At 38.1% G+C, this 25,575-nt stretch overlaps 1 protein-coding gene across 1 annotated transcript; it reads left to right on the top strand.

Annotated features, from left to right (window-relative positions):
• The first annotated feature begins 772 nt into the window (after window positions 1–772).
• On the top strand, window positions 773–3,041 carry LOC128215312 (uncharacterized). The gene is made up of 4 exons (XM_052922013.1): window positions 773–863; window positions 1,408–1,537; window positions 2,151–2,216; window positions 2,674–3,041. The coding sequence occupies exons 1-4, from the start codon at window positions 773–775 to the stop codon at window positions 2,795–2,797; spliced, it is 411 nt and encodes a 136-aa protein (XP_052777973.1). The 3' UTR covers window positions 2,798–3,041.
• Window positions 3,042–25,575: the final 22,534 nt, after the last annotated feature.

Raw genomic sequence — 25,575 nt, forward strand, 5'->3', positions numbered from 1 at the left:
GGCAAGGGAGCTACTTGTACCAACTTGTAACGTCTTTTGGTATGACGCGGCCAGGGATCGAACCCACGACCTCCCGCTCCGTAGGCGGACGCTTATCCACTAGGCCACGGTATATTTTCCGCGAAGATCCGGCTCAATTGAAGCAGATAAATTAATCGTTCAAACCCAACCACATCATCAATGTAATACTTTGCTTTTGTGTGCACATGATTTCGCATGCTACCTTAATGTTGGTTTTAATCACTTTCAACTTCTCTTTGAAATGGCACAAATACCGCAGTGAATATTAAACTAAATAAGTTCGTAGATAATAATCAAATAAACATGAACTGAATCTTTTAATTACAGAATTAATTAAAAATAACCATATAAACTTAATTTGGTTTTATTATTTAATGATAATTAATTTAAATATTTATTAATCGCAATGGGAATGAACTGCTAGTGAAAGTTGCAACAAATCTTCATTGAAGCAATACTACGTATACATACGGGCCAATATCGGCCCGATATTGATATATTTATAAAACGTGTTTTGTCCATAAAACAATAAAAGCTATTGTTTATGTACTTATTTTTAAACATTCGAATCTAAACCGTACAGTATTATTACGCATACAATGTTTCAGTCAATATGCCCATATCGGCAAACGCTGGCCGACATGCCGATATTCAGCCGACATCGGCCCGATATGGTCATGTTTGCTGGATATCAACAATGCATCCAGTCAGTCAATTAATTACCAGTCAGACCAAGAAAGCTTGCTGGAAAATGATCCAGGCCAAGTTCAATGCGTCTGCATCTGAGCAACGAGATGCAGACCACTTGGAAAAAAGTGGGACAATCTGTGCGCGCTCCACAGGTAAGCTGACAAAAAATCATAAAATAAAACCACCTGTAAAACCACCTGAAAATAAATTTGTTTCACTTTAATTTGAATCAGTTAACATCTTCATCATGATTGAATCATGGCAACCAATGCATCAAGTACGGGGCCTAAGAACTGGTAATGTACTAGAACACGAGAAAATAGTAAATATAGTAAATAAAAAGAAAAAATGGCTAAAATTAAATAAAACAACATGGATTTCGATTTTATGCAATGTAAATATCATTAAAGTATAACGATAGATCCAACCGACATCATTATGCTGAATGTCTACTGTATAATGTATGCATGCATGGCCATTATATTCTTATCAATGTAATCACAAATTTATGAGTATACGATAATAAATGGAATATACGAGGCAAAAAAGATACCCGAACAAATGTGTTTTATTAAGGCTTAACAAATAAAGTTAATGGGCTTGTACTGTGTATTTTTGTCGTTGTTATCTGTTGAAAATCAACTGCATGCAATGTATGATGTACGTGTTATCATTATGTTAATTCATTGATTAAAGGGATGGGACCAGTGCCTTCGAAATACAGCCTCGTCACAGAGGCTGTGATGGATGATGTTGGCAGGAGTACTGCCTCTGTTGTTGGAGCCGCAACTATGGCTACTGACAGTACCTTCAACATGCTTATCAGGTACACCATTTAAAGAAGGATTCTTTTGAAGTATGATATGCATTCAAGCTGCAATCTCACACGCTAACCATTTGTTTGACTTCTTTTATTTTTAATTGTCACCTGTGAGATATGAGAGTCATTCATGTCAAACTCATTTGATTCTGCGACAAAAAATAACCTATGGCAAAACTGTTTACCTGTGAGAATGCAGCTTTAATATTGAAAAGTAAAGACATACACGGTTAGATACCTAATATCTGCATCTCATCATTATTTCAAATTATTTGCAATTCCTTAAATATAATACATTTTTTTTTAATATAATAATATGAGATGATGCTACTTAAACTAAAATGTATTGTCTTAATGTTATAGCAATTAATATTTTATAACACTTTGTCTAAAAAATGTGAAAACTTTTTGAAGAGTCAAGGAACAGAGGTTGTCACAGAGGTAGTATTTAAAGCTTGTTGTGTTATATTGCTGTGTTATAAGATATTTACTCTAAGCTACCCGTTAGAACATAATCATAACACATTTTAAATACAATTTGGTTGATGGTAGGTAACATGTGTTTCATTTTAAAAAAGGAACATGGAGAGTTTAAAAAGTTTAATAATTTCTATTGCAGTATTGAACAACCAGTATTCGTAGCTCCAGCCCCCGCCCTGACACCATCTCAAGGCCCTGTAAAGAGGTATGTTTTACGATATATAAACAATGCTATATGGAATCATACAACATATACTGATTGACAAAGTCAATGTCTGTTTCATCCTTTTGTTAAAAATACAGCAAATATTGCCTCTCTTGTGTCAGCAAAGATTCATTTAAAAATATAATATGAGTGAAACCTGACAATTTTATCTTTTTGTTATGTCCGTAATTCAATGCAATTTCAGAAAGTTTGAAACATTTTTGTTTCAGTGATTAATCTTTATGAATCACCATAAAGCATATAATGAATGACAATGAATGCATTCCTTCATTTTTTTCTGCAAAGCATTGCTCTGACAGTGAATGAATTTTGAAATTCTTTAATTGGATGCCAAATGTGATGGTGTTTATTTATATAAATAAAACACTATTTATATATTGAGATGGCCAGCTGTTTTTATTTTTGAAATTTGATATTTAATGTCGATCACTTACAGAAAGAACTGTTGCTGTGATTGCCACACGGAGGTGGAAAGGCTGATGGCCAAACAACTGAAGCTACAGATCCAGTATTTGAAGTTTAAATTAAAAAGAACTGGAGATACTACATTTGAACAGTAGATGCCCTCCATCCTTGGCGATTCATTTCAGTGTTTTAATATATATTGTTATAAAATGTTTAAGTGACAAAATAACAATAGCATATAAAAGTTGTGTGTATTATTAGTCTTGGAATTATTTTTACCCCCTGTGCCTTGCATATTGGGGGAAAAAGTTGACTTTGGGAAAACTACAAAATCGGGCTAAAATAGCAAATATAATGGTAAATTTACTTGTTTTCACTTTTTGCATTTATCAAATTGGGAAAAATCTAAAAAAAATGTTGTTGTTTTTTGTTTGTTTTTTTTTTTTGGGGGGGGGGGGGAATGGACCTTTTTTGTAAGGGGAAACGGCCTTTGGAAGGCAGTAAATTGTACCAAAATAAATCACTGGGAATGACCTTGTCCAACCATGCAGTTCATTCTATTCAACAAGCTTGAAAGCATAAACATTAAATGGTATTTGGTAATTCCTTGTAATACCTTTTGAATTTTAAAGGCATGATAGAAGATATTAATTGAATATGAAGTTTTCTAATTAGATGAACACACATATTGAATACAAACACAAAATACCAAATGCAACTATTTCATTAATGTCACAATGGGATTCCAAATGGAAATAAGGCATGAGTGCAAATGCATTTGCTTCTCATACGTAAAAATATGGAGATGGTACAAGTCTATATTGCATTTCTACTACATTAAAAAAAATGATTGGACTACAAATTCCCTGTAACGCACTCCTTCTTGGGGCACTGCATATACGCCCTGGTTCATCCCTGACCTGCTGCATTCTGTAAAATGTCAAGCAATGGAATGTTGCGCCGCTTACAAATGTTGTGCATAACAGCACATGCAATGATAACCCTGCAATGGAAAAAAAACTTATACTTTATTTTATATGTAATTCAATACTCACAGTAATGTGCGAAATTGATATCTTCTATCTGTATAATTGTACACCCACAAAACACATTTGTGAAAGCTGAAGTGCTGATTGTGTAAAAATATCATATGTAAAAGGTCTTTTTTAAAAATCTCACAGTTGTAATCTATCAAATGGTTAGAAATTCTTACTGTTAGGTTTCCTTTATATGTACAAATTCAGAAAGTTACTGTTAACTTTCTCTTAAGGAAAGCCAGCCAGCAGTAGGATTCAAAGATGTGCATTTAAAATACTGAAATGAAGATTTATTATATGCCCATATTCCTTCTGTGAAGCCCAGTACGTGTGATCAGTGTCAATGTTTGTACAAAAAATCTTATTTGAACTGTTTTTTACGTGTAATAACTAGGACACTGACAGTTTAAAACCTTCAACTATATTTTAATCAATTTCTCTGACAGTGGTTTAAGTCAAACTGGTACCTTTTTCTTCATTTAAAAAAAATGTACAGTATAGATATAGACAGTAAAACATTCAAACGGCAATTCTGTTAAAAAAATGTTTCAGATGCCAGAACCTGAATCTGTCCCTTAAGCCCTACGACTAAATTAACTTTCCACTTTTGAACGGGTTGTTTTATGGGCGCTGTAAAACAGTTTAAACTGTGAAGATAATGAACCTTCGGATTGAATTTATAACAACTGTTTATTTTGCAACTATTCCAGATTCATGTTTAATGATGTTTAATGATTAACAACTAAGCATAGAAAGTAATATTTCATTGACTCATATCAATTTTACTTAATGATGAACATATTTACCTGTTGTAGCGGGTTTGGGCTCCTGGTTGGAGATTTACATAAGGTGTTAGTAGCCACCTTTGGCATGGGTATCCACTATCACCTAGTAGGTAACTGTGGTCACCAGGTACATGCCCTCCTAGAAACAAAGCATGGAGTCCGCTTTCCCTAAGCATTCTGCTGTCATTGGGTAGCACCAGGCCATCTTGCAACAATATCTATGATATTGTCCCGGCCATCAAAGACTATCTGTAAATATTTCAGGATTAACTGAGTATCTTTCAGCACAACCTTTTGCTTTCTTCATCTCTTAATAGACAGTGTGTCCTTAACTTGCAAAATATAATACATTTACAAAGCTGAAATGTTAGCAAAGATGCAATCTTGCACGAGTTTGAAATTGTCACACATTGCATTAAGAAGTTGTCAGTATGTCAAGTATGGAAAATTGCTCATACCTTTTATTTTAATTTCCATGAATCTGAATGTATGCCTTGATAAACTATTGAACCAATATAAAACGTGTTCACAGGGTGTCAAGAAAAATACCATAATGTTTTAGATTGTTTATCCTAGAAATTCTGTGAACAATAATGAGACCATATGTATGCAAAACATCTCATGAGATTTGGTGAGCATGTTGTCATTAGCAGAACTAAATATGTTGATAAAGTTCCATTTCCGATAGGCATAGAAGTCTATCGCTATCCGAATCCAGCAAGATATCTCAATTCAACAACATTGTTTTAATGATATTATTTATGTTATTTGTGTCACTGAGTTATATTATACAATTGTTGTTTTTCCTATGTTTGGCATAAACAAGCCGTAAACTTATATGTTGTTGTTAACCATACCTGCGTTGATCGAATGGTAACCCATTCTGTTCACATACGCTGGCTCATCCTGTGATGGGGCCTTGATTAGCACATGTGTCCCATCAATGACTCCAATAACATAAGGGAAACCTGCTATACCATAAAAATATGATTTGGTATCATGAAGTGTCTGTGGTGTCAATGGAAAGTTCAAATATTGCCTGCTCAACTGTGGATTTGCCAGCGCATCAATAACTTGGCCTACTGCTCTTGAGACAGACGGTTGGGATACATAATGGATATCTCCATCATTCAGTTAAATCCCCCAATGGCAAGATAGCGCAGTGTTATCAGAATCTTTTCTGTAACAGTCATGCTCCTGTTCCTAGTTGCTACAGGACCTATAAACTGATTCAACTCTGCTTCTAAAAACTCCATCCCCTCTCTGTCCAGACGGTATCTCTCTAGCAACTGTCTACCATTATAGATATCCAACACATTTGGTCGATGATTGTTTGCAGCCATTCTGAAAGCACATAATATATGGTTTTCCAGCAAACCAATCGCCACACCCAATTGGCTATGAGAGAACATTTTAAAAGCATGTACAAACCATCCTAACTTGATCAATGACAATTAAATACTTAGTAAACAAGAAATCATTTTGATTGCATTTGTCACCGTGTGAAAAATTATGTTAGAAAATATATTTTTATTTTTATTTGGTAACATCTTATTCTTCTATAATATTTACTGTCATAGTTTTCTTTTTGTCAGTCTTTCTATTTGCAATTGAGTGTTTTGACATTTCTACTGCTTCCTCTTATTAATTATTATCAGTTAATTATCTAAGATCATACCGTAATCATAAACCTTACTCTTTGAGACTTTGACACTTCTCAATTATCACAAACCTTAATCTAATTGTAAATTTTACTTTTTGACAATAATTTGTTTTCGAGTGACACTTCCTCAAATCTTCATTATCTTTTTATCACTTAATTCTCATTGGTAACTTCTACTCTTTAAGTTATAAGTATATATCGTCTGCACAATTTTCATTTCTATAGACACATAAAGAGAAAGAGAGAGAGAGATAAAAAGAAAACTTAACTAGGAACTTTGTACTTCTTTTACTAAGGAAATATCTTTGAACTACTTTTATTGTGACTATATAAACTTAAGTGTCGAATTAATAAAGAACCAACTTTTAACATCTAAATTGGACTTGAGTTGTTAATCAAATTCAAAGATTAAACGTGATCTGAATTTAAACGGTGACTCGCAGTTGTGCCAGCTAATTCCCCAAATTAATGGCAAACTGCACGTGCCCCTTAAACAGTGTGGCTCGGGCTCGGTGACCACCCTACTATACCGGAGTGTATATACTGGCCCGTTCCCGACGCTGCACGACTTAACCGGGATGCGTGGTCCCACATAACCTCATGCTTTCCATACATCAATTTGTTTTTAGTGTTTGTGGTCAAGTCAGTAACTGTTACAACAACTGGGGTTAGAAATAAGTACGATCACCGGCTATGTTCTGATTGGATGTACATTACATTTGCAATAACGATTAATATTTAAACTATATTGCTGAAATTAGCCACATTATCATATACATATTTTTAGATGCATTTCGAATGCACCAATACATAAAAAGGTGTTAAACAGCTAAATTTACTTTTGTAAAATTCAATATGATGTTAAAATTAATATTAAATGCTGATTGTCAAGTATCAAAGTGAGTAAAAAATGAATAATAAATAACTATCAATAAATACTATTATGACTTGTACGAAACAGCATACGAAAGTAGCACTCATAAAGTAATCTTTCTTTTGATATTTTTTTATACATTAAAAAAACAAACCCATATAAGCATAACATTTTGAAGAAAAATATCATCAAGTCATATTATGAAGTGGCTTTTTCAGCACATGAAATTGAACTTAAACACTGGTATTTAGAAAAAATGTTTTTCAATTGTTTCAACAGTACTGACATACATCAATAGACAAACAACGTTTGTTTTCATTTTATTTCTACAGATATAAATCTACAACAGAGTCTAAATGTATTTAATCAAATTGAAATAAACACAGGATGTTTAAAAAGGATTCAAAATAGTGTCATCATTATCTAGCTGTTGTTAACTGAATTACCTATAACTATTTGCCTTTAGGGAGAAACATGTTCAATTTTGAGATGCAAATTAATATGCTATGACATTGTTATGTACAAATCCATCCATTGAATATATCTTACAGATGAAGCAATCAAACTAACATAAACATCAATCATGTTCAATTTCTTTAAGCACTTTTTATAGTTTTCTTCAAAATCCTTCACTTTGTAATGACACAATATTTTTTGTACAAAAAATATATATTTCGCAATTTTCCTCATTTGTGTTGATCCTCAGAAAGTTGCATGATTTCCGACATATGTGAAGCAGCGTTGGCTCTGTATCTGGTAGTTAACACCAACTCATAAGGTATTCAGGATGCTGAAGTAAGAAAATATTGAATTCAGTATTCAATTTCATTTGTATTATAGAGAAACACTATAGGTATCCGATGTACAAACATACTGTGTTTTTCTTAACATAGCAGTTATGTTGAATTTGGAGGCATAGCCCAGCAAACAATTGACGTTGGAAAGACGTTGTAACAACGTCAGAAACTGACGTTGGATAAACGTTGTATATTGGTTGAAAATGAAAGTTTTTTAGACGTCGAAATCACGACGTTGAAAAAACGCCGGAGTTACGACGTTGGAACAACGTCGTGATAACGATCAAAATCCAAAGTATAAACATGCATACCACACAGGTAACAGGTAATTAGGAATTACCGCAGCATACACCTACATTCATTAACAAACAACTCAGACAATGTACAGGTTTTATTTTCACAACAAATCTGTACAGACAATAAAAGTATTAAATGATAAAGGCACATTAAAATAAATGATACATGATAAATTCATAAGTTTAGAGATGTATGTTAATTAACTTGTGTAAACAGTTGGTCGTCCTCAACCTCCTTGTCTGTCTGGAGCGTACTTCAGGCAGGATCCAATTGCCCCATCAACTTCATGTTCAGTAGCAGTAATCACAGTGACACTTGCTGAAATACATAAAAATATTGTCAAATTAAATTATATTGACTTGAAACTGCTGAAAATAAAGTTTTGATATCAAATTCCACACAACAAAATTTCTCCAGTTTTGGCACAATATTTTCTGTATTTTTTCATTATATTTTAATTGTTATACTTATTTCAGTTACAAGAATCTGTGATAAAAGCTATCGCGTATGAAATCATTTCCAGTGAATAATTGCTTTGTTTTCTTTGAACGGGCACTAGTGCTAGTTTAATAAGAGGTGAATGCACAAGACTATACCTGGTACTCACTTTATTAATAAAATAATTAAATGATTACTGTCAAGAAGCAGATTTGACTTGGCAAGTATTACTTTGAACACCTTGAAAAAACTGCTTTTGGAAAGTCATTTTCTCCCTTTCCCCTTCACGGTAAAGCTAGGCATAACATCATCCGTCACAAACCTGTCAAAAAGGGGTACATAATAATATGAATTTGAGAACAATATATATAATTTTGCTGGATAAAATTGTGTTTAACAAAAACAATAGTAAATAACATGGGCCTTTCGGATCCAGATCAAAGTTCAAAATTACACAGAAAATACTAGTACATGTATTTACAGATATTATACAAGAGAACAAATAACATTGTTTTCTCATACAAAAAAGTACAAATCGGCGCGATGCCAGTTGAGGACGAATCGGGTTGAATTACATGTATGCTAAAATTTCATTGAAACAACCTTGTAAAACACCAGAAAAATAGTGCTTTAAACCGTTAAGCATGCATTGTATCAACTTACCTTATTGTATTATTTAAAATATGAACCGTCGAGTCTCTAGAGGAGTAATTGACTCTTTCACTATCGTCAATATTCGTACACCTCATGAGCAATATGGCGGATCGGAATGGGTTCAAAATTGCGCGCGTCTGTTTTAAGATAAGGAATTGAACATGCATTTTTTTTTCGAAATTATCTAAATGACATGATAAGAAGCTATCGATATAATTATTTCTGCTAATTTTTGTTTAACAAGATGAATTTTAACAGCAACAAAAAAACAGAAAGAAAAAAAGTATATAAACATGCGACACCATGCGGAAATTCCAATTACAGAAACCAAGGGCACAGACAAGGGAAGCAACTTGAATAATAACATGATCGAATTTTAGTATTTATTTGCCGCAGTATCACGATTTTTCGAACAATTTCTTGTTACATCATGTGTATATCATGTATTAACTTGAAAAATACAACTTATTACAAACAATAACCAAATCACAACGTCGGTTCGATGTCTAATTGCGACGTCGGACTGACATCGTGGTTTTGACGTTGATACAGCATTGTATTTAAGTCGCCGTCGTCGTGACCTAAATCCAACCTGTATCCGACGTTGATCCAACGTCATGTGTTTGCTGGGAGGTATTGTGACCCCATACACTTTTGATGTAATTTGGAAGGGTTTTGTGATTATTTTAACAAATTAGTTTATATCAAAGTAATATTAAGCCATAAAAGATCATTCTTTTCTACATAGGATACCTTGAATGTACTACTGAAATCTATTAATTCAAAACATCACATAAACTATGAATAAAAGCACATAGAGAATAACATGCAAGTAATGCTAATAGTACTCAGTGGGTTCGAACCCCGGCATGAGCAAACTGCCGATTTATTTGTTGTGTTTTTTTCAACCAACTATTTAACGTTAATTGATATTGTTGATTATGTGTATATAATGTGCCCAAATCAACATAAAAATTTAACAATCTTTACCTTATGTGTATATAATGTGCCCCAATCAACATAAAAAAATAAACAATCTTTACCTTTTTCGATTGTTGAACTATCACAGGCTTTGTCGTGTTTGTGTTCCAGCGGTCGTGGATTTGAGCCTCACACTGGGGGCACTTTTCCACCTAGGTTTACTTCAATGGTGGCAGAGGTAAATGACAGGAAGGCCTTCATTTTGTTGTAACAACTACTACTTATATAAGTCCCACAAGACTCAAGGTGATGTACTTCAGCACACAGCTTCTGCAGGTATCTTGCATGGAGCACGGCGGAAGTCTGAATGATCTCCCTCTCTCGGCCGCTTGCTCCTCCTCCGGTCTCTGATTTCATGCGTCTCTTCACCTAGATCTGGTATAGTCCAAACGGCATTTCTGCCACATTATCCCCCCCTTTTAAATGATTATTTTTTATGATTCGTGACTAATTTTTCACCATTTCACAGTTTGCACAAATTTTCAATTGGCAAATAACGAACAAATGTTAGGGAACTGACTTCAAAGATCTTTCGCATTTTTGCAGGTAATTTCCAAGATCCTGCCTACAGAAACTTCTTTTATCCTTGCCACCTCCCTTGCCACATCTCCTATAAAAGCTGGCGTGTTGTCTCGGGATCCAGGATTAGGGCATAAGTACGGAGAATCAGTTTCAATGAGTAACCTGTTTTCTGGGATTCTTCGCACCGCATCTTCTTGATCGCAGTCAAACATCGACGCCGCCCCAGTAATCCCGAAATAGCAATGTACAAAGGTACTCTTGAACAATTCCACAGTGGCTAAAGTTCCAGTAAAACAATGCAGGTGGAATTTCTGGATCGCGCTCAACTATGCTTTCATCAATCTGTGGGCGTCACAGAATGCAGTTTCACCATGTGGGCGATCAACAGTGTCCCTTACATAAATTACTACCGGTTTTCTGACCATGGCCAAGGTCATGATGTTTTTGAAAACCTCAACTTGCCTTTTCCAATCAGATGGGGGCATGTTCGGTCAATACCAATTTTCCCTAACCCACCTGCGCTGGCATCTAGATAGAGATTTAGAAGTCTTCTTTCAACCTCTGGATTCCACATATGAAACTTCTTTGGATGCAATCCCACTACCGATGTAAAGCCTGGTCTTGAAAGCTGTTTAGTTGGATATGTTGGTGGGTCACAGAATACCAGGACTCCCCAACCAACTTAACTTGCACTTTGGGCTGGACCCGGAAGTTTTTCTGGACTAAATCCTCAATAGTTGAGGAAGGTCGCAGATGATGTTGTTTGCAACTCCTATCAAAGTGGAAGTGACTATCGATAGCCTCTGGTACACTTTGAGAAGGTATTCCTTCAATGCTTGAAGGAACTGGAGCATTTTGATCATTAACACCCGAGTCAAACTCCTCGTCTGTGAAATCGATGATCTCATATTCTTTGCCATCATAGACAGTGATCTTCCTAGCCCCGTCACCGGCTGTCACAGTCAATCCTCTACCATACTTTCCTTGTGTAGATGCTGGGTCCTGGACAGATAGGACAGGATCACTGTGCTCCATAATAGTATTTGATGTTGTTTCAGGTTTCTGGACAGGACTTATGGTTTTTGAAGCTGTCACAGTCTTAGACTTGGCTGGCCACTCCTGGTCTGCTCCTGTTTCAGATATTGAGACATGTTTAGGTCTTATACGTGGCTCAGTGTGGTCTTTGTCGGTTGGCCATCCAATGGGCCGCAAATTCCTCAATATGATGGCGGCTAAGGTGAATAGGTATCTCCAACAAGATCCTCCAATGGAACAGAATCACCTTGGTGTCTTAACGGATGAGTGACGTCCTTGTTGCCCGACGGCTCGATTCCAGGGACGCAGCAAGGTCCAATTCCTCAAGGGCGGTGTTGCTTAGTTTAACGTTATGGATAGTAATGTTTTTCTTCACCCATAAAATTAATTATTTATTATGCTGGCTGCATGAGGACGAAGGGCTTGAAATAACTGGCAATGTTTTGCAGGGCAAGTTTTTCCCTTGTATGGGCCACGGTGAGCAAAGCGAGTCCGTTTTGCCGGCTGTACATCATCGGTTGAGATTCCCCGACCGAGTGCCACTCCTCCCCTTTGTGGTTGTGGGTTCCGGTGACTCCCTCGCTCCTAGGTTTGAATTTGGAGTACTGTAGATGGACTGCAGAATAATTACCCGATTTGGACTTATGTCAAAGGACTTATTGGTTTCAACTTCCAGTGATAGATCACTCTGGGGTTCCTTCACTCCCCCAACAGGCTCTAGAGTGGTTCTAGAACAGGCCTGCATTGCAGTAGATGTGGTTTCAGCAAGGACTGTGGGAGAGGAAGGCCCGCAGACAGATTTTTGGGGAGACAAAGGCGCGCATAAAGACGGCATTTCCTTCCCAGTGTGTTCTTGTATCACGGTGTCAATGGTTCGGAAGTCATCAACGTCGCCTAACTCACTAAGAGTGACCACCTCCATTGCTTCCTCCTCCACCGATGGACCTGGCTCCAAGTTTTTGTATTGGGGAACTAAGCTCAGTTGTTCAGTTGGTAGTGGGGGGAAATCACTTCTAGCTGAATCATATGAAACCGTCTGAATGTCAGGGGTCATCTGTAGACGAACATTCCTCTGCATCATGGGTCTTAACATGGAGGAAACTACTGTGACCTTTCGTGGAGGCCTGCCTTCCAGATGCTCATGAATCCAGGCATCAGAGTGCATTACTTCAGCCTCAGATCGCAGCTCTCGCATGTACAGGACTGTTTTTGCTTCTTCGCAATCAGGTAGAACCCCTCGAGGCACTCCTTAACCCTTTCCATAAAGACTGCTGGCATGTGATTGAGGGTCCTTGTCATTTCCCTAGCATTTGGCCATAACCTACCAGCCTTCAACTATTCTTCAAAAGATCTCAGGACTTTCTCCTGTTCGCTCATCTCAACAGTCATAGGCCTGGAGAATACTTTCCATTGCCTCTTATGCAATTTCATGGAACTGTCGGAGCCTGACATCTGAAAAAGGAAGAACACTTTAGATTTTAACTAAACATCAACCCCGGCAGAGGTACCCTCACATCACTTCTAGCTGAATCATATGAAACCGTCTGAATGTCAGGGGTCATCTGTAGACGAACATCCCTCTGCATTATGGGTCTTAACATGGAGGAAACTACTGTGACCTTTCGTGGAGGCCTGCCTTCCAGATGCCCATGAATACAGGCATCAGAGTGCATTACTTCAGCCTCAGATCGCAGCTCTCGCATGTACAGGACTGTTTTTGCTTCTTCGCAATCAGGTAGAACCCCTCGAGGCACTCCTTAACCCTTTCCATAAAGACTGCTGGCATGTGATTGAGGGTCCTTGTCATTTCCCTAGCATTTGGCCATAACCTACCAGCCTTCAACTATTCTTCAAAAGATCTCAGGACTTTCTCCTGTTCGCTCATCTCAACAGTCATAGGCCTGGAGAATACTTTCCATTGCCTCTTAGGCAATTTCATGGAACTGTCGGAGCCTGACATCTGAAAAAGGAAGAACACTTTTAACTAAACATCAACCCCGGCAGAGGTACCCTCACATTAAGGACATTTATATTTATCAATGGATTCGGCTTCTTGTTCGGTAATGTTCACACATGCTCCATGAAACCACTCCAAACAGAAAACAGAAATCACATTGAATCATGAATCCAAAATGCCGTCCCCTACATAGACAATACTGTTCCTCTTCTACCATCTCCACTGGCTGTTCTGGGGCTTCTTAAAGTCTTCGTTGCACCCTTATAGCACAGGCCGGGGGCGATCCACTACAGCACTTCTTCATTCGGTCATGATTGGCAGTCACCTCTTCTCGCTGCATACGCACTTTATACAAATATGGCGTTATTCTCCAAGTTACAACCCCAGGACCCTTCCAGGGTGAGGTGAGTTTCTTGCTCTGACCCTTACGACTGGCTGTGTTTAACAACATTATCATATCACCAACATCATACTGCCGGGTGTACAGTTTGAGATCGTAATCTCTTTTCATGATCTCAATACTCCTCTTAAGAGTCTTACGTGCTGCTTCATGAGACACTTTCAGTGATTCCCCCAAGTGCTTCACGTAAGAATCCTCATCAATCACATCAGGATGATCCACTGGAAACACTAGTTCAACCGGGCTACACACTTCTCTACCAAACATCATCCTATTCGAAGTATAGCCCATGTGACGGTTCACAGAAGCCCGTAATGTACCTGCAATTTGTGGCACAACAAGATCCCACATCCCATGATGTCGTCCGACTGCACACCTCACAGCATTCATCAATGTCCGGTTATATCTCTCTACCTGACCGTTAGCCGATGGTCGATATGGTGTTGTCCTGGACTTATGTATTTTCAACAAGTCACAGACCTCAGCAAACAACTTACATTCATAGTTTGGAATGGACAACCAAATCTACTGAAAAACTGATCTACTGCTGCTCTGGCAGTTTCTTCTACTGTCATATTCGGAAGAGGGATACATTCCACCCACTTGGAGAATTGGTCGACCATCATTAATATATATTCATTACCACGAGGAGTCTTTGTTAATGGTCCCAGAAAATCAATGTGATTTTTTTCCATTGGGGCTCCTGCATGATACTGAACCATTTCATGTTTTGGTTTGCGTGTACCTTTCTTGTACCGAGTGCATTGATCACATGACGAAACAAATGCTTTAACATCTCTAGATATTCCCCTCCAAGCATATTTTTCCTTGAGTTTGGCCAACGTTCGGACTATACCTTGGTGACCAGAGGCTGGAATATCATGACTTAAGCACAGAATTTCTGGCTGAAGCTTTTTCTGCACCAATAGTTTCAACCCCTTTTCCTTTGGACTATCCCACCACAGTACATCATCTTTCTTGACCACACAATTGTTGTTGATCCAATAGTATTTCCCTTCTGGACTCAACAAACACAACTCTCCATCAGTTGGAATTTCCCCATTTGACAACCAAGATTGAACCGGTTTAAATCATCATCTACCGATTGTTCTCTGATAAGTCTTTATCGCTGCAAATCCCATACACGCAAATCATTAGACTTAGTCTCATCCACAGACACCTCCTTTTGAGTAATAATAACTGTTTCACCATCAACCTCCGCGACGGTAATAACTGGCTCTCTCATTGGTTCTCTTCCAACATCGCAAAACTCTACTGAGCTCACTTGTTTTTGAATAGCTTCAACCCTTTTGCCAATTGATACCACATAGTCTACTTCATCCGAAAACTTGTGCCAGTTATGATGACACTAGGTGCACTTACTACAGCCGCCACATAGAAGTGTCTCAGGCTTCGAGTCATGATCATCCGGAGCCCTTGACAAAGCATCTGCATTACTATGTTTCTTACCAGGACGATGAACCACCGTCATCTGATACTGACTAAGGTCTTCCAACCATCGTGCCAGCTGTCCCTGAGGTTCTTTGAAGTTCATTAACCATGTCAAACTACTGTGATCAGTACGGATTGTGAATGGACGACCAAGTAAATAATGTCGATAATGGCGTGCGAATCTAACGACAGTCAATAACTCTTTCCTTGTTGTACAGTTATTTCTCTGTTCTGGCGACAAGCTAAATGAGGCGAATGAGATTACTCGTTCTTTTCCATCTTGAATCTGGCTCAGCGCTGCCCCGAGCGCTCTGTCTGAAGCATCTGTGTCAAGGACAAATGGATCTTTACTGTTCGGCAGCGCGAGCACAGGGGGTGATGTCATCATCTGTTTTAGCTGTTGAAATACCATTTCTTGTTCTGCATGCCAGGTATATTCACGTTTTCCTGTTATGGCATACAACGGAACAGCTACTTTAGCGAAAATAGGTATGAAAGTTCGATGGTAGTTCACGAGTCCTAAAAATTGCTCCACCTCTCTAGTACTGACTGGCCTTTTCTACTGTTTCACCACCTTAATGTCTGCATCACTGACTTCCATACCACCAGGACCTACCCAACGGCCCAGAAACTCTACCTTTGGCTGAAAAAGAGCACATTTCTTAGCTTTGAGCTTTAAACAATACTGACGAAAACGGCTGAAGATTTCACGCAGAGTAACCAAATGAGCTTCAAACGTTTTGCCCATGGCCAAGATGTCATCAAAAAATGCCAGAACCTGCTCTCATGTCATGCCCTGAAGTACGAAATTCATCGCTCGTGCAAAGGTAGCTGGAGCATTGCAAAGTCCAAAGGCCATGCGTACAAATTCAAACAAGCCGTACTTTGTTATGAAGGCTGTTTTCTTTCGATCATCTGGTTTGATCCCAATTGCCAGTACGCTGAATTCGCGTCAAGTTTGGGAACCAGATATTTCCGGCCAGAACATCCATACAATCATCCACTAGAGGCAGAGGATAGACATCCTTAGTAGTGACATTGTTTAATGCCATATAATCTACACACCATCTGACGCCACCATCTTTCTTTCGTAAAAGAACTGGAGGAGAAGCCCAAGCTGACACCGAAGGTTGAATTACTTTGGCTTTAAGCATTTTATTTAAGTGCTCCTCCTCTACAGCAGCGAACCCCATTGGAGTGCGTCTTATCTTACTCTTTACTAGACGTGCCATCTCAGTATCAATTTCATGTTGAACAGCGGTAAAATTCCCAAGATCAAATTCAGCTCGAGCAAAAACATCCTCAAACTCTATCAGTAGACACTTCATTTGCTGCTGTTGTTGGTCACCTAAATATTCACTGGATTGTGATATAAATCTGTAAGATGATCTGGCAGAGTATCAGAACCAGTGTTTGTGTCTAGGGCCTGCCGACTACTCTGCTCAGTAACACATTCACTTATCTCCACACTTTCCAATTTTACGGGTACTGTCGATTTTATACCCTGATTGTCACTCAGTTCTTCCGGGCTCCCATAGGTTTTATTAAATCCACTTCAGTAGCCAAACCGATGGATTGCCCAACATTTAACGTTGTGTGTGTGTATCTTGCAGATTCATAACACATACACAGGGATGGGTGTCGTGTTCATAAACTGATCTAGGTACAAGCACTGGGACATCTTTTTCAGGCTTAATCATGTAAATATGCTGACCTACAGTCACTTGGCATTCTACAAACATAACGGCATTTGGAGGTATAGTGGTTACCTTTGAAACAGTCACATCACTTTTCGACATTCCCGCATTTGTGATCATGGGAACACATTCATTATTGAATCTCAACATCTTTTGTGGGATATCAACTGCTATGTTATATTTCAGCATGTTGTCAAGACCCAAAAGCATCTCATCTCTAATTGGAGCCACACATTTTCTTCAATCACCAATGAACCCAATTTTAATTTCACTGGCCCCACAATTAAACCATTCATTATAAGTCCTTTGCCAGCGGTGTACATCTTTACCCGCTTAATGGTTTTTGGTTTTGGATCTAAAATTTCAAAAAGTTCAAAAGATATAAAGCTTACTTCAGCAGCAGTGTCTACTACAGCAGTCATGCCTGCATCCTGTACTTTCATATCAACATGTAAAAGAGATTTACAATATAATTGACAAATCACAATGTCTGAATCATCTGCTTGCTGATCATCCACTTGGTCCAACGTGTGTCCGCCTTGTTCATGTTGATTGAGTGCAAACTGTTCATCAGGCACTCCCATTTCTATCATATTTTTATCGAGCGCTATGTACTCGCCAGGCCCACTCATCTCGTCGCAATATTTATCTATGCAGGCACTGCTTCCACCAGGCCTTTCAGTTCCGTTATTGTTTACCTCCATCACTCCCACATCATGCATTTTGTCTACTTCACCTACATCATCGGCAGGATTTCCCCCTGGGTCGGGATTAGGCCTCCTCCCCCGACCCCTGAAGGTTTAAAGATTCTTCAAATGAGACAGCTTTTGGTCTTTCCCCTTCATATGCTTCAACCGGGCAATTCCTGATAAAGTGATCCTCACTTTTACATCTAAAACACTTTTTATCATTATTTGGGGAGGGGGATGGCGACCAACGCCTTGATGCCCAACGCATTTTTGCAAGGTCATCCATAACACGCTTCATATTATTCCCAAGATCATGAACTGCACTTTCCATGTGCATCATTCTCCTTTCTAGACTCTCTATTTGGGTCTTAGAAACCACCTCATCCATTTTGTTCTCCAGACATCTGATTCTCTTTTCTGGATCTTCCATACTTTGTTTCCCTTCCTCTCTCATTTTCGGTAAGGAGAATGACACCCTTGGGGACAAAGATGTTCCTGAAGGACGAGACGATGTAGTTGCAGTTGTAGTTGTCTTGTCCAGTGCGTCTTCCATGGAACGTGGACGCTGGTTCGCTACACTCTCACCCGCTTCGCGATCAGAACAACCCAAACAGAAACGCAGAATGGCTTTCCGGTACATGTACTGTTCAGGGAGTTCCCTAAATGCTTTAGTGGCTTGACTTAAACCTCTGTCCGCCCAATCATCTAATGGCTCTCTGGGAATTGTCGAGCATTGTCGAAACGGATGGCAGCTGTCTCAGGTAACTCCTTCAGGCCAAACCGTCTCTCAAAACGCTGCATTAAATCATAAAATTCCAAATCAGGAGATTGCTCCATTACCAGAGCATAATACTCACTGGCCTTTCCCTCCAAACACCAGCATAAAGTGTCCTTACACTCCTCAGACGATAACTGGGAGGCTTTGGCATACTTGCCGAACTTGGTATTAAACGCCGTCCATTTTTTTTTCCATCATAATGTAAAGTTTTTTGCGGGTTAGATACCTTAGACAGAGGTCGCCGAGAACCGGGGCGCCCTCTACCCTCTAAATGACCAGCTTCACATGGCTCCCGTCTGTACTGCTCATGTCCGGAACGCAATGGACGCCTCCTTTCTGGCGACCACTCACAGTCTCTATCAGGGAAAGCGTCATATTGTTCCCTCCGTGTACGATCACGGATTGAAAAGGAATCTATCCTATTTGTAATGCGATCCAACACATCCCTTTCCCTCTCCAGAGGACTTTCTCTTTCAGATTTGCCATACCAGGAAGCCATATTTGGAGGTTCGCAACACAAAATAGAAACTCTACACTAATACAAAGGGTGCTCTGCCGAGGTTAACCACAAGGAGAAATTACAACGATTAAAAAATGAGTGTGCACCGAGAAAAATCAATTCAAATACACAATTCAAAATTGAGCAATTACAAAGGTATAAATCAGATCTATGAAAACCTTTGTAACTGACACTACCCTGCAGAAAGAAACAATGAACACAATAATAGATCGTAAAGTATAACACGAAAGTCAGTGAAAAATCACAAAAATAATCACTAAAATAATAATATTTAAACAAAAAATAATGAAATGCAAAGGATACTTTCCTGAAATGAAATAGAACATTCCCAATATCATAAGCATATTTCAGGAAAGCAAATAAAAACAAAACAAATGAACCCCAATTATTACAAAAAGGATACTAGCTGGAAAGAACACAAATACTTTGCAACTTTAACACAGAACCAATATTTACTACACACCACAGTCCTAATGCACAAAAACTGTACCAGAAATTATGAAAACACAATCACCTAACAACACACAGATGAAAAACTGAGAACAACAACAACAAAATCGGTGCACACCGAAAAATAAAATAGATAAGGCAAAAAATCAAAAAAATCTATGAATATAATTTTTATGCAAATATTAATAGTACTAAATATGTAACGCCCCTTATTTTAAAGATTAATACTATCTTGAAGAACACATGGACAAGCGCTACCCAATTTTCTAGCAAAAATAAAAATCAAGATGAACACTAAAAGAAAACAGACACTTTCTCCTTAAAGAAAATGTAACTAGCACCAGACTCAATTAGATGCCTAAAGATAAACATAATTTAAAAAAGAGTATTTATTAATTTATTTAATTCTTCAAAAATAAAAATAAGAAAAATATTTATCACTCACAGCGAAACAGGAGTGTCACGGAATCACCACAAGGAGTCAAAAGTGCACAGAAACACACTGGCACTTCTCACAAGATTGGTGGACACCCACGGCCTACAGGCACGAACCATCTACCAAACCGGACCACAGCTACAACCAATGTCCTGAATCTGTCCGTCGATGCAACCTAGCTCAGTTGATGTAACCTTGCTTATCACGTATAGTTAAAAAGATGATAATGATGATGATGATGGAATGAATGAATACACTGACTGGCTGAAAAATATGAAAATGAATTTCAATCATATGAAAACCAATTCAAACAGAAAATTGTCTATAATGAAATAATAGAAACACCAAAAAGAAACTGTACTCAGTGCAACAAAGGCCAAAAATGAAATTTTCGATGCAAATTTAAACCACGTTACCTTTGGCGGGAAAATTGCGGGCCGAAGAAAAATGCCAAAACTGGACCAAATTTACTTAAAATGGTAAAAAACGTTATTGGTAATATTGAATTTAGATATATAGTACAATAACCACCGCACCACCAGCGTGTACGCCTGGTCAGAAGGTTCGATTCACCAGCGGAATCTTGGTTCACCAGCGGAACCTACGACGAACCAGCAACGACGAAAATTTGACACCAACGGTCAAAATAAAACACAAATAGCTTACAACATTTAATCACCCGAACAGTCGGTGTTCGCAGCGGCAATGTTGTAAGAACAACTACTTACAGAAGTCCCACAGGACTCAAGGTGATGTACTTCAGCACATACCTTCTGTATGTATCTTGCATGGAGCACGGCGGAATTCTGAATGATCTCTCTCTCTCGGGCGCTTGCTCCTCCTCCGGTCTCTGATTGCATGCGTCTCTTCACCTAGATCTAGTCTAGTCAAAACGGCATTTCTGCCACAATTTGTCTTAAAAGTTAATGGATGATGATGATGGTCGGGTGTAGTAGCGTGTGTGGATTGGGTCCAGCCGCCAAGCTAGCTCAGTTGGTTAAAGAGATTTTGTAGTGTTCCGGCAGTCATGGCTTCCAGCTTTATACTGCATGTACTGGGAGCACAATTACGGAGGCCACAGGGTTAAATACACAACAGGGAAGTAGTTGATACATCACTCCTGTAAATGAGCATGAATTGTTGAATAAGTTAAAACAAAATGAACAATTAAGTTATGCATCAAGATGAAATATTGAAATTCAGTGGAAAAACATTCATTGAACAAACAGTAAAAACATCCTTCAGCAGTGTTGAGATTCGTTAAACTGTAAATAATGAACCCATGAAATTCGATACATATTAATTTTATTGACTCAACCTAGATAATATAGAAAAAAATGATAACATCATAATGATTAACACATACCAACAATGGCTTTCCCTCATTGCGTATTTTCCAGCGATGTGTTGCCAGCTGACAGAACGCTAAATTTTGGCAACAGTGTTTATCACCGATTGCACGACCTTGACCGACCGTACCATCTGTAAATAAAATCTTTCAAACGAAAAATAAAATCTTTCAAACGAAAATCATTACAGAATTAAGTTGGCGAAATAAAAATGCCATAAATTACCTTACGATGATGAATTATCAAAGAAAAGAGGTTATATCGATCGTTTGCGGTGAGATGAATTCGCCATCTTGCTTGATATGTAAATGTACGCTAGGCTCTGATTGATATTTGACAGATATAAAGTGTGAAAATGGATAACCTGAGTGAAATGACGATTGAAAAGTTTAAAATGTGGTCATTACATGCTATTAAAGTGTATTTGTCTAGAAGAAAGAAGCCAGTGGATGGAAACCTTGATGAGTTATCAGCGAGTTTTGTATATATGTATTTTCTTAGTTCTGGCTTCCATTACTTTAATGTTGATATTTTTTTTTGATGTTTACACGTCCAAAAAGGTAATATATAACGTGTTCGCTGAAGTTCTTTAGCTAGTATTTTCTCTGTTTACAGGATACGTTATATGATTGTTTTATCGTGATACGGTTTATATTTTTAAAGCTGTGAGAGTCCAACCACAGTGATTTGGTGGGAATGAGCTGAATTTTGACCTTTACCAAATTTAGTGACACATTTAAAACGTGTATGTTCACAAAACTTGCCTTACGTATGATATCTAACCAAAGCACCGAAAACCCTTTAGAAGCGATTGAAAGGGGCATGCATTGTAACTTTAAATACATGGGGATAGGTCGACTGAAGTGATACGCTGTGCATTGTGAATGGAATTATTGCTGAAGTTGTTTGTAAAAAATGATTTTCCTTAAACGTGAATGTTCATAAAAGGAAATGATATATATGATGTATTGTATTTTCCTATCGTATGATATCTAATCAAAGCAACGAAAAACCTTTAGAAACGATTGAAGGGGCTTGCATTGTAACATTAAATACATGCGGAAGGGGTAATACGCCGATTGAAGTGATATTTACATAAACAAGATTACACAGACGCCATAAAATAGATATAGATATGTTTGTTTCCTCGCCCAGTGTGGGCACAAGCGCTCTTGGCCCTCGGCACATTTTCACTTTATATATGTACCCTTCACCCATTCCCAAAGTTTAAATAAAATTTGCAACTCTCACATATATGCCCGTAGATAGTCTTTCAGCGCTTCGCGCTTTGATTTAAAAGTTGTGTACCACAAGTTTATGTTGAGATTTTTTGGGGATTTTTTCAGAAATTTGATCAAATTTCTCCAACTAGATGCATGTTCAGGTGAGAAAAGTGGTTGCAATTGAAAGATTGAAGGTTTATCTGCATGTTGGCTGCATGTTTTTACTGCAACTTTTCGTTTGGGTGCTTTTGTAGGCATGTTTTTCTTAGCTGTCACATTTCGATGAAATTGGAGTTGTTTAATGTAAGTATAAAATAATAAAAAGGTTAGATATAGAGCACCCAACCCACCCCTGTCACCTGTATGAGTGTGTGTGTTTTTTAGCAAGTGTGGGAAAATATTTCTGTCAGTGCATATTACAGTTATAACTCTAACAGAACTAATGAAAGAAATATCATCATTCATATAATTGTCTGTATATATAATCATTATTATATTTAATTTTTATTTATTGCTTCAGCATTTAAATAAAGGATGTTTGATAGTTTACCCTGAGATGGGTAATAATTGTCAAAAGTTAGTCATTGGAAGAACTAAATATTGAACTGGCCACCATCACCACTGAAACTTGCATCTCATTGCTTGTACCTACAGTATATGCATATATGCACAAGTCAATTGTAACCACGCCCACATGATCTGAGGAATAGTGGGGACTTTGACTTACAGTCCAGCCAATCCCAGTTGAATCCCGTGCCTGCGGGGACAAACTGCTGGTAAAATTCCCAGCCAATTGTCCCCGCACCCCAGGATACCTAGGTATTCCCCGCTATATTTCGAAGCTAAAACAAAACCATTGCATTTACTCAGCACTGCAGGGCAACCTGAAACGTTAAAATATGGTCCATTTCCCCCAGTATACCCCGGACTTTGGGGAGTGGGGGTCGGGGAATTACAATTGACTGGTGCATTCTTTTCAGTACCATGTTCATGAACATGAGAAACAAAATTCCATGAAATGTATAAATATTATTTAATTTTGAATCAGTTGTTCAAAACAAGATCTTGATTTTTCAGGGCATTTTGTGCCTGGGAAGAAAACCTGCCAGTAGACGCCAACGCTGAGCTCGCAGAACATCGTCTTCAGCATGAATACAAGGCTAAGCTTAACCCTGGAGATAAAGTGATTCCGGACCCCTTTTCATTGACATCTGGGTGGAAATGTGAGAAGGATGGCTTAGCTACCTGGCCCTCGGTTTACATTACAGACATTGCAGAGTATTTGAATGGAATGATTTCTAGTGAGATAGTCAAGAGGTTGTTGAATGAATACAAGGAAGGAAAAGCATACAGGTATTTTGAATGTGTCTGGGTCAAAGAAGTGCATATGCATGACATTAGTGAGACTAGTGACAAATGTATAAAGAAAGCCAAAGTGACACCCTCAATGGCAATAAACAAAAAAGCATATGACACATGGATAGTAGTAGAAAAAGACAGACAAGCTTGTGTTGGTGGGAGAGTTTTGGTGTCTTACTGCAGCTGTGCAGCTGGCATGCTAGACTGCTGCAATCATGTTGCTGGTGTTCTGTTTCGTGTCGAAGATGCAGTGAAAAGAGGCATCACCAAGAAGTCTTAAACCAGTGCCCTTGCAACATGGAATGTTCGTAGAACAAAGCCAGTGATGAGGCCTTTCAAGGCAGGAGAAATGAGTTGGACCAAATCATCCTATGGCAAAGAGCGATGCCAGACAGATGAAAAGAAAAAACAAAGACATAACTTTACTCCACTAAATACGGAACAGACAAAAATGGTTAAAGATGAGGGGTCTATGAGGAAGGTCCTCTATAGTATTCTAAAAGAAGATGCCAGTGATTCGTGTTTTGGACAGTTGCAAGAACGAAAAAGACATGTTACACCCAATGTCATACTGCCAAAATAAGTTGTTGATGTGACTTTGAGCGAGATAGAAAAACCTGATTATTCCATAGAATCAGTGGTGAAAGCCTTATCAATGACACAAGAAGAGATTGATAGCATATGCAAGCAAACTGTAGAGCAAGCATTCTCCAAAGAATGGCACAATCAGCGTAAGGGAAGAGTTACTGCCAGTCTGTTTCATCGGTTGGCCAGTCGTGCTAAAACTCTTCAAAAGAATGAAGACGCAAATGTGACTGCCCTGACTGACACACTTCTAGGAAAATAAACTTCGATCCAAGTCTTGCCATGAAGTATGGAACGTCATTTGAACCAATGGCCAAGAAGAAATACACTCTCTCCATGAAGAAACACAGGAATTTCAATGCTAGTGCGAGTGGGTTGACTGTTTCCTTGAAACATCCATATTTGGCTGCCAGTCCTGACTTGGTTGTCCAATGTGATTGTTGTGGCAAAGGCCTATGTGAAGTAAAGTATCCAGAGAAAATGAAGGACCAAATTCCAACAGTAGATGATATTAAATATCTTCTTGAAGAGAATGGCAAAATAGTGCTCGATTCAAAACACCCCTACTATTTCCAAATACAGGGACAAATGGGCATTCTTGGCCGAAGCTTCTGTGACCTATTCATTTATACTTTACATGACAGTCTTACTGTCAGAGTATGTTTTGACATGCAATTTTGGCCTTCGCTAGAAAAGGTACCTACAGTGGTTCCTCAATATTTAAGGGAAAAATTGGCAGTTTCAAGGCAAATTAAGAAAATTTCTTACATTAGATGCTTATTGAATAAGACATAAGAAAAAAAACGTTAAAACTTAGGAAAAAAATGCTTATTTAAGAAATTTTATTACAAACTAAGAAATATTTTCAACTAAGAAGAATATTGAATACGGACCGTTCAGAGTCAATGAGGTCAATACAGTAGACTGGTACCCTTAGTTACTTTTCGTAAAAAAT

Source organism: Mya arenaria, chromosome 13, assembly GCF_026914265.1.
Source record: "Mya arenaria isolate MELC-2E11 chromosome 13, ASM2691426v1".
Taxonomy (NCBI): Eukaryota; Metazoa; Mollusca; class Bivalvia; order Myida; family Myidae; genus Mya; species Mya arenaria.